This window comes from Tenebrio molitor, chromosome 3 (assembly GCF_963966145.1).
Source record: "Tenebrio molitor chromosome 3, icTenMoli1.1, whole genome shotgun sequence".
NCBI lineage: Eukaryota > Metazoa > Arthropoda > Insecta > Coleoptera > Tenebrionidae > Tenebrio > Tenebrio molitor.
Window position 1 is genome coordinate 18,474,367 of NC_091048.1, and position 11,079 is coordinate 18,485,445.

Genomic DNA, 11,079 nt, shown 5'->3' on the forward strand with positions numbered 1-11,079 from the left:
GGAATAATAAACACAAACAAAATGGATGAGTGATCAATCACCATCGAGCCGTGATTATTCTTCGAACTCTTCATAATTTCTGAAGAGTCTCGTGGTAGTATTTATCAAACATCATTAGTAGACTTAGTTTCTCCCATCTGCTTCTCCCGACGTAAAAATCTGCGTTTACGCGCTTCCCCTACCATTGGGATTTATATTGTTTCCAGAGAATATCTTGGCAATTGTCTTAATCAAATGGTAGTTAATTTTGGAATTTTGACTACATTGCAGTCAAACATAGCACTCGAGATACAGTGACTTTGTGATTGTTAGTGTGGTCGAGAGTTGGAGATAATTCCCAAAGAACAAGTGAGAATAAATATTTCGTATTTATATTGATAATTTGAAATTGACTTTTATTAACAACATACTTCAGAATACAAGAATACAAGAAGACACAAACCTTTATTTACAATTTTGAAATTGTATCATATAAGAGATAAAAATCAATCAGCTAGATTTATGGTTTGTCAAACTGACATGTATATTCTTAATAATAATATTTATTTATGTGCACTTTTACATGTTTACCACCTTAAAAAAATTTATTGGTACATAATAAATTAACTAGTTAAAAAAATAGATTTACTTCTAAAATAACTTGCATTGTTAGAATTGCAACTTAATATACTTAGCCAAGACTTACAAATTTAAATAAAAATTACGTCTACCGTTAGCGTGACCACGATTCGGAAGAAAAGATTTTTACAATCTCCCATTATCAAATAAATTTCGAATTATTACAACTGCATCACTAAAACTTTTGTTTCCTAATTTTTATTAAACACTAATTGTCTATTATTGTTATTTATATAACAGTCACAATAAATGGATGTAAAATGTTAGAGTTAAACCTTAATATCATTTCCCCTTTAACTTACAGACAAGGATAAAAAATATTAGTGGCGCAAGATGATGTATGAAAAATACTGACACAAGTAAAATCCTTGTCCGAAATGTAATGTTGGCCAACTTCCTATCCAAAACATTACTGTTGATGTTCTTGTACACATATCCCGTCAGACAAGATGATTTGGCAACGAAATTATCATAATTTACCATAAAACGCCAATTAGTTGTTTAGAAAAAAAGAGTCAAGAGTATTGACCGAAGCAATTCCTGTTGCCTTTGCGAACAATTCGAAAAATTTAACACTAAATGTCTGTAGTAGAAGTAGTTCATAAAAGTAACAGCATTTATTGGGGCACGCTTTCGCATTAAACCAAAGTCGTGCATCACGAATTACCGACTCTTATTGTTAGATTGCTTAACCGGTGAAATGAAAAGGCAATACAATTTTTCATATTGTTCAAAAAATATCTAAAAATGTAGATGATAATGATAATGGACTGTGTCAGATCAGTAGATAAGTCGGATTTTGAAAGTACTAATCACAGATAAACAATATGCTCAATAACACAATTAATTTGATTAGAACAATGCGAGTGTAATTTAGGAATGGTATGAACTTTTATATTTTTTCTTGTTTTTAATATAATCTAAGTATATTATGATTAGTGTCATAACTTAGTATTACTAGAGCATTATCTCCATAATTAATTAAGAAAAATATAATTCATATAAATACACTACTCTCCAAAGATACCTACTTTTAATACTACGGTAGCAGCCACAGAATACAGGTAAAATAATTGCAAAAATAATACATTACACAATATATTGTAATTAGCACCAGGGTTAATGTTAAATAACTGTTTAGTTAATACTGATTATACAATGTCATTACTTTAACCTCCAATTTTGTTTCCAGGTAAATACACAAGGAATAATGAAAAAAATTATAGTCTTCATCGTCATTATTTTCTTTGACCAAAACCTTTCTTTCAAAGTAGTGTACAATGGTAAGTTATAATACAACACTCATTGGCAACTAACGTCATCCAGAAATCCTTTAATACCACATTTACTTATCACTTTTTATCAAAAAATAAACTTGTATTAATTGTAGACTTTTCTGTTTGACTTACAAAAAAAGTTTCAAATCATTTTAAGATTTAAATTATTTTACGTAATAATTACATAATTAAGTTGTGTATCTGATTTTATAACATTTTAAATTAAATTTAATTCAGACTGAAATTTTCCATTCTCGAATGTAGTCCTAAATTTTCCATTAGACACCGTACTTATTCCTTTAATAATAATTTCGAATCACGCTTGATTGACTATTTACTTAATTTTAGACACGAACAACGTGAAAGACTTGGTTGAATATGTTCTATTAAGTGAAGAAAATCCTTGCGCAAGAAAATGTGTAAAAGATGGATTACCAATGACATGCAGGTACACTTTTCTATTGGAATGGTATCAAACGTTAAACAAAGCGTGTTACGATTGTCCTTACAAAGAGGAGGATTGTTACCGAGAGGATTGTATCGCTGCTGATGGTAATAAGAGATCAGTTGTGGTTGTCAACAGAAAAATGCCTGGACCCAGTATTGAGGTAAGACTAAGTGAAAACGTAGACTCATGAGGAAGTCTTTTTATTTGTAGGTGTGTTTAGGTGATGAGGTTATTATAGATGTGATAAACCACTTATCTAGTGATAGCACAACAATACATTGGCATGGTCACCATCAACGGAATAGTCCGTACATGGACGGAGTTCCTTTTGTAACACAGTGTCCCATACATCCAGGAATGACGTTCAGATATCATTTTAACGTTCATAATGTGGGCACCCACTTTTGGCATTCTCATTCAGGTAATATACAAAGTGATTTACGAGTAATAAATAATAATGGGCCTAACAAAATTTGTGGTGCAACCAACAATACATGTCCCCCAGTTTTTTTTAGTCTGTGTTTTTGTTGATTATTCCACATAATGATTTTGATTAAATTTGACAAATGTAATGCCGGACATGTTGAACATGTTTTATAAAATTAAAATATATTTTTTAAATCCACATAATCGGTGCAAATGTAATGTTGGCTGCATCACAAAATTCGTTAGGTTCATTATTATTCGTGAATTGTAGATCGTATTTGATGCTACAAAACAATGATTTTAATTACGATTTAAATACGATTTCGAGAATATACAGGTGCGTCCTAAAAAACGTCGCAAGCCATATCTCCGTTATTTATGGCTCGATTTAAATAAAAGAAAAACTGGAATAAATCAATTTAAAACCACTATAAGCACAATATAGACTAATGTTTTTTTTTTAAGTCATTCAAGGTCAGATGATAGTAAACTTTGTTTTTTCAAATAGCTTGGTATATTTTTTTATTCCGATTTTGAAAGAGATTATTTTTCTGGATCCAACAATATGCTGCATTCTAGGATGCGCTTAATAGTAACCGAGAAAATAAATAAATAAAATACCATTATTCACTCATTATTGTAATTTTTTTCTTCAAAAAAAATCAGGTTACTATGGAAAACAATCCTAAACGCAGTAATTATTACACATTCTGGGACATTATTTTTTGTTCTGCTCTTCAGAAAGTATTGCTATTGCGTTTAGGATTGTTTTCCATAGTAACCTGATTTTTTTTGGAGAAGAAATTTCCAATAATGCTATTTTATTAATTTATTTTCGCGGTTACTGTTAAATGCATTTTAACATGTGGCATATCATTAGATTCAAAAAAATAATCTCTTTCAAAATGGGTATAAAAAATATACCAAGCTATTTGAAAAAACAAAGTTAACTATCGTCTGACCTTGAATGACTTTTCGAAAAAAAAAATAGTCTATTGTGCTTATGGCGCTTTTAAAGTGATTTATTTTAGTTTTTGTTTTATTTAAATCGAGCCATAAATAACGGAGATATGGCTTGCGGCGTTTTTTAGGACGCACCCTGTATGTAATTCACATGTCGTGTCTCACATGGTAAAAAAATCTTTCTTCAAATTGGCCTATTATAAACTGAAAATAGGTGCACTAACAGTTGGGGGGACTTCGTTGATATAAAGAAAGTAATCAAAAAATACAGTCATCAAAAAGGGTAGCCAGTGGCGTTTGTTTATGAATTTAAATGTTCCTCATTTATTCATTCATTACATTCTCCTGTCAAATGTAAACTCGTGATATGGTTAATTATTATCGATAGTTTGACTCGTGAAACCGGGGCAGCACATTCACTCGCTCTACGGACCCGTTGAATCTGCAGTTCGATTTCACTCATACTACATACTTGTTATATTATAACTGAAAATGAAAGTTTGTTACATAATTTATTTATAACATTTTACTTTCGCAGTATACAAAAATGTGTTAAATATTGTTCTACATTATAGGACAATATCAATAACACAGTATAGTACACATATTTCTAATCCAGAGTGGTTCAATTTTTATAACACTCTTTTTTACCGAAAACTGTTTCAGTCAAACAGGAAAATTAAGCTCGAAATACATGATGATGTTTAAGATTCTGTTATTTTTAAAATGTGTTGTAAAGTCACACGGTTTCAATTTATCTTTATTGAATCGACCAACTCTAACTACTTTCATTTTGTAGTTTTTTAATAAACAACTATTCATCACAGGTTTCCAACGTTCCGACGGCACTTTTGGTCCTTTTATTGTTCGCATGCCTGAAGAAGACGACCCCCATTCCAACCTTTACGACTACGACTTATCAAATCACGTGATAACAATTTTGGATTGGACCAAGGAAGTTGGTAACGATAAATTTGGATCCCACATGCTGAATGATGGTGATAATAAACCTGATACCATACTCGTAAACGGATTGGGTCGCTTTAAACATTTTGATGGGACAAATGACACAACAATCTTTACACCAACTGCAAGATTTCAAGTTGAACAGGTATTTTTTGCAAATTGACAGATTTTGTAATGTGGTCAATCAAATAGAGTTATAGGTACAGATTCAGACTAATCAACGCTGGTTTCCTGAATTGTCCCATTGAAATATCCATTGACAACCATACATTGACAGTGATCAGCAGCGACGGTAGTGATTTTAATGCAACTGAAGGTACAGTTCACAAACAATTATGTTAATAATTGTTTAATATTTGCAAATTTTTAGTACAAACTTTAGTCACTTACGCTGGTGAACGATTTGACTTTATTGTGAAAGCAGATCAACCGAAGGATGTGTACTGGATGCATTTCAGAGGGCTGATGGACTGTGATGAACGATTTACTAAAGCTTATCAAGTGGCCGTGCTTCAGTATAAAGACGTAGAACAATCTTATCCCCTTGGTGAACCTAATTACGACAATTCTGAGAAAGACGGAATGGTAAAAATGATTTTCTTATTTTATTTTGAATACTGCCATGCAATTTATTTCAGCAAATGAATCCTCTAAATAAAGGCACCGAAGCAGACAACTCTAGCTATGTCAGCTTGCCTCAACTTCACTCCTTAAATGAATGGGATGACAGCCTTCAAGAAAAAGCAGATTTTCAGTATTACGTTTCTTATGACTTTTACAAAATTGATCATCCAGTTTATCATAAAGAATCTCTTTATGGCTTCTTTGATGGTAATTAGAACTTTTTAATAAGAACTACTCGTATGATTATGTTTCTGGTTATCTTTCAGTTACCAATGATTCACAAGTTTTAACACCTCAACTGAATTATATTTCGATGAAGCTGCAATCTTTCCCTCTGTTACCCCAAAGACATCAAATAGAGGAAAACATGCTCTGCAATGAGACGTCAGTTGAAAATTGCGAAAATCAGTATTGCGAATGCACACACGTCGTTAACGTAAGTTTGAAAACTAAAAACAATTTTACACTTTTATTCATACAATATTTCTTTACATGTTATCAAATAATTTTCTTACTACAAACAATTTGGTTTCCTTTCCGATTTCTTTCTTGCGAGTTTAATCTTTAACAAAATGGTTACATATAATTTTTTACTATCATCGTCCTGTCCATTTCTTTTTGTATTTTTAATCGCAACCAAGAAGAATACCATTTTATAATTGATAATTCTATCAATTTGATTTTTTTACAAATGCGCCTTCATAATCTCCCCTACACTATCATCATTAAAGGAATTAATATTTTTCAACAGATTCCACTCAATACCATAGTTGAAATGGTACTAATAGATAAGGGCTATGCTTACGACGCTAATCATCCTTTCCATTTGCACGGTCATTCATTTCGAGTGGTAGCAATGGAACGAGTAGGTAGTCAAGTGAACGTTTCTGATATTCGCAAAATGGATTTGGATGGGCAAATCCAGAGAAATTTCAAGGACGCACCACTCAAGGACACAGTAACAGTTCCAGATGGAGGATTTACCATAATCAGATTCAAAACTAGCAATCCAGGTAATACACAAAAATCTCAATCCATTTTACCGTTTTGCGATAATTTAATTCTTATCAAATATCAATAATACCTGTTATTCCGTAGGATATTGGTTGTTCCACTGTCATATTGAGTTCCACGTGGAAGTCGGTATGGCTCTGGTCTTCAAAATAGGAGAGGACCATGAAATGCCATCTGTACCCCGTAACTTTCCCACGTGCCAAAATTATGTACCAGATGTAAATAGTACCGATGTAGAAGATGACTGTGATGAAGTGAGCACATTTACTGCTCTCTTTACAAAGTTGTTGTCGAATGTTCACAAAAACGATTGCCTTGAACGAAACAGTGCCAATTTTATAACGGCGACGATTAGCCTTCTAGTGTCATCCATATTGTTAATTTTTTTATAGTATTTTTAAGGACTGTGTAATGAGCACAACAAATGTGATACTTTTTCAGATGTGGTACTAAATTATTATTAAATGTTTTAAATAAAATATAAATCTATTTTAATTTTCATAATAACACGATGCATAAACAAATCTAAAATTGCAATTTATTTGCATTAATTTATTGATTACGGGCAAAAAGTTAATGTAAAATTTTTAAAGTAGAACTCTTGCAAGGGGACCTTCAACCCTCCGGGACACAGATTTTCGAGTTACGTGTGTGTGGTAGATGTCAAGTATTAGTAACAGTGGCTCATTCACATAGGAACCGTTCTCATGCCGAAACCATTTAAATTCACATTTCAGTACCAGCAGCAGCAATATGTAACCAGTATTTAATATGTAGTTTTCACAGCCGCTCTTGAATAGAAGTGTATCTATTCTTTCTACTAAGGTTCTCAGTAACTAAGAATAACTAATTTATACACTGTACCTACTCGTAGTAGCTTGAAGATATTGAGTAAATCTCTCGCGTAGTAGCCATTCTCACATGAAAACTTTAAAAATGATGTAATTTGTTACTGCAATATCAACTTTAACGAATGAAAACAACAGTCCAATTAATGCAGAAATTTATGTTTTGTTTTAATTATTATTTGCTAAAAAATAAATCACTGAATTTAAGTTGTACTGAAAAAAATCGTTTTAAACATGAAATCACAAATTATAAACAATAACAAATGTATTGTTCTAAACGACAATGCATTTTCCCAAATACGCCGCAAATATTACAAGTTAAAAAATAAAATCATTTGAAACAAAATTAATTGGAAGTATGGAAGTATTGCAAAAATAAAACTGATTTGATACAATATGGTGGTTGCTAATTTGTAAAGAAAAATCTAAACTGATATACATATTTAATTGGTTATATAGTGTATTGTTTCATTTAATACAATATTTATTTGTTTTAAATAATACAGGGTTATTCTAAATGATCGTAGTCGAAGTAGGCCATGCCCATGTTACTACATTTTTGCCGCTTTCATGTGAACTGTCAGTTTTGTCGCTGTCACTGTCATTTTTTAGGTGAAAAGTGCGGTGATGAGATTTTTATTTATTTTTGTTAAATTAACGATTGAATCCAGATATACTGAGTTATTTTGCATCCAATTTGACTCCCGTGTGTGAACGGTGTGTACTCACTATTCACATCATTTTGATGTTTTTTTATGTGGAGCGGCAACCATAAATTTTACATTCAGTTTTCACGCCTATTTCGACTACAATCATTTAGAATAACCCTGTATAATACAATAAGTGACCAAGGAAGAGACTACATTTTAAATTAAGTCCAGTAAAGAAATCGCATTATGTTCTGGGTATAGGAACGAATATTTAACTTTTCTTTGTGTTTTACTAGTTTTTAAATTAACAAATACCTACTCTTCTACACCCAACCCTCTACCACCCTATAAAACCCCCTCAAAGTTGCAAATCTCCTTTTAATCATTTGTAATTGCACATTAATTTTGCTTGTTTAATAAATTCGCCCAGCATCCCCGAAAACTATGCCGAACATGTTTCGGGGACGACGCACCGCAAAAACTTTACACAACCACAAATTATGCGTGTCGAGAAAGAGGGAAAAACAAACCAAGTTGGAGAAAAAAGAATCCCAAAAGACAGGTTTCAGGCGACAAGATTGAAGCGATAGAATTTCATCGGTTAGATTTTATCCGATCCTATTTCGTCTGTTGAGGAAATTAATTGTGATTAAACCGTTATCTGGTGGACTATAAAACATATTGATATCCGAAAGTTGTGTAACGTAATGGCCCTATAAGATGATAATAGTTGCAATACTACACACGCACAAATATAATCAAAAACTTTTACAGAAGGTTCTCATGCAGCAGTCTAAAACGATTATGGACCAGAAAAGTATTGGTAGAGGTTGTTCGCTTTTAATTTGGAAAGTAAGTGTTGTAAAAATAATATTACTAATTACAAACCACGCCAGATTATATGATTATCAAATCACATTATCTAAATGGATAGTTATTTATATCTAAATTTATCTCAGTGGATCTATATTTATAACATCGGTAAACAAAAAAAAATGTTCTACAGCGTGATCAACAGTGACTAAGTCTGTTGGCAATGAAACAATTCAAAATAAATGGTAAATTTCAAATTTGTCTATCTACTACTTTACTTTATTTTGCCCTACGGGCTTTAAAGGATTCCTATACCTTACACAGTTCTAAATAAACTTACAATTCCAAAAATAATTCTTTTTTTTTTTTTTTAATTAACATACATTTTCTTTTATTCCCCACCCCTCTCCTTCTCTATCCTTTCCCTCCTCTTCCATACCTCTTTCATCCATCCTATCTCTCTTCCGTCTTCGTTCAGTATTTCTCCCCGTTCCTTTTCCTCCCTCTCTCTCATTTCACCGCATCCTCTCCACATGTGCTCGATCGTCTCTCTCTCCTCACGGCACATCCTGCACATTCTTTCCTCCTCCTCCATCCAGTACTTGTTCTCTCTCTCTCTTCGTTCCCACATCTAAATCTCGCCATCATTTTCCTTTCTTTCGTGCTCTCTCTCCCCAGATACACCGGAACATCCTCTGTCACGCACCTCTCATACTCCCTGTTGTACCTCGATTCTCTGATTCTCTCCCTTCTCTCTTGCTTGTCCGTATCTCTGTCCCTCTCGCTCAGCTCCGCACACATCCATCTTCCTTCCGCTCTCACTCTTTCCACTTCCTCGCTGGCATACCCGTTCCTCCTACAGTACTTCTCTCTCTCTCCTTCTCATCCGCGTTCTTTTTCTTTTCTCTATAGCACTCAGTCAGTATCCTGCATTCTTCCCTTCCGCCCATTCTGTCCTCGAACTTTGCCGCTCTCTTTCCCGCTTTTACTCTCAGCTTGCTCCTCTTGCACTCTTCCCTCACTATGTACCCTGGTGTTTCTCTGTCCACTTCCTAGCACCCATCTCAAATATGTCTCTTGCACTCTCTCCACCTCCTCCTGTTCCTTCCATCCCCATATCTCTGCTCCGTACATCAGCACGCTCTCCACCATGCTCTCGAACATCATCATTCTCCTCCCGAACTCGCCTCCCCACATTCTCTCTCCTATTCCCCACACACATCCAACTACCTTGTTCGCCTTCCTCACTACCTCTCTCACTTGCGCCCTGACTGTGGCTCTCTCGTTGCAGGTGTAGCCCAGGTACTTAAACTCGCTCACTCTTTCTATCTTGCTTTCTTCCCACTTCCACTCGCTCTCCTCATTCTTCCTCTTTCTCTTGCTGAACACCATCATTTTCGTCTTCTCTACATTCACTTCCAGCTTTTTCTTCCTCACATACTTTTCCAGGTTCCTCATCATTTCTTTCATCTCTCTCTCACTCTTTGCCACAATCACCATGTCGTCCGCAAACGCCAGGCTCCAAACTTTCTCCCTACCCACTACGACCCCCCCCGCCTGCGCTTTCCTCAACATTTCGTCCACGTCCGCTACGTATATCGTGAACAGCAGGGGACTGAGCGGGCAGCCCTGTCTCACTCCCTTTGTCGTCTCAAACCATTCGCCCTCTTTCTCTCCCACTTTCACCTTGTTTCTCGTTCTCGCATATATCTCCTCTACCTTCCGCACCACTTATTCCTTTTTCTCTCATACATTCAAACATTTTCACTCTGTCAACCTTGTCGAACGCCGCCTTGAAGTCTATGAACAATGCGTACATCCTCCCCCCAAATTTGTCTATCAACACTGTCAAAGCTTACAACCGGAAATGCATTTAGTTTACAATAGTACCAAAATCATTCAAATTTTCGTTGTTACCAACAGATTCGGTGATTCTTTTGATCACGCCGTATAACTGTATGTATTAAATTGATACTACATCAAGTCATGAGTAAAGTTAATTCTTCCTATAACATGGTTGTATTTAGTAAAAAAAAAACAACAAAAATGCCGACCAGATATTAGTCAACATAAAAAATAACAACAGAACTTATCAAACTAAACAAATAAATAACAATGAAAATCAAAAAACACTATGAAAAAGGGAATATTGTGCAATAAATAAAACAAGTACCAAAACTTGTAAACAGGTACTCGTACTAGTAAATAATAAATTATAAAAATATTATTTACATTGAATAGGTACTATTTTTTGTGAGGTGATTAAATCAGGACCAAAAATAAGTTTTTTACATCATACATCTATACTTCGTTCACTTAAACAATATAGCAGTCATGTGCAGCCCACACAGACCCTGCATGATCAGCTGCCGAAGAGGTTCCGTCTCTAGTTGCGAGTACATAATCTAAGAAATATATTTCAGCAGCGTAAC

General features: G+C 34.0%; 1 protein-coding gene across 4 annotated transcripts; it reads left to right on the forward strand.

The window, feature by feature from the left end:
• Positions 1-212: 212 nt before the first annotated feature.
• Positions 213-6,821, forward strand: LOC138126353 (uncharacterized). 4 transcript variants are annotated; one of them, XM_069042123.1, is made up of 11 exons: positions 213-348; positions 1,811-1,901; positions 2,244-2,503; positions 2,554-2,764; positions 4,560-4,843; positions 4,891-5,014; positions 5,069-5,283; positions 5,337-5,529; positions 5,589-5,758; positions 6,074-6,335; positions 6,421-6,821. In XM_069042123.1, exons 2-11 carry the CDS (start codon positions 1,829-1,831, stop codon positions 6,726-6,728), a joined length of 2,100 nt encoding a protein of 699 aa, XP_068898224.1. In that variant the 5' UTR covers positions 213-348; positions 1,811-1,828; the 3' UTR covers positions 6,729-6,821. The 4 variants fall into 4 exon arrangements, with proteins under 4 accessions (XP_068898224.1, XP_068898222.1, XP_068898223.1 ...); XM_069042121.1 differs by lacking the exon at positions 213-348 and adding an exon at positions 1,387-1,500; XM_069042122.1 differs by lacking the exon at positions 213-348 and adding an exon at positions 1,548-1,682.
• Positions 6,822-11,079: the final 4,258 nt, after the last annotated feature.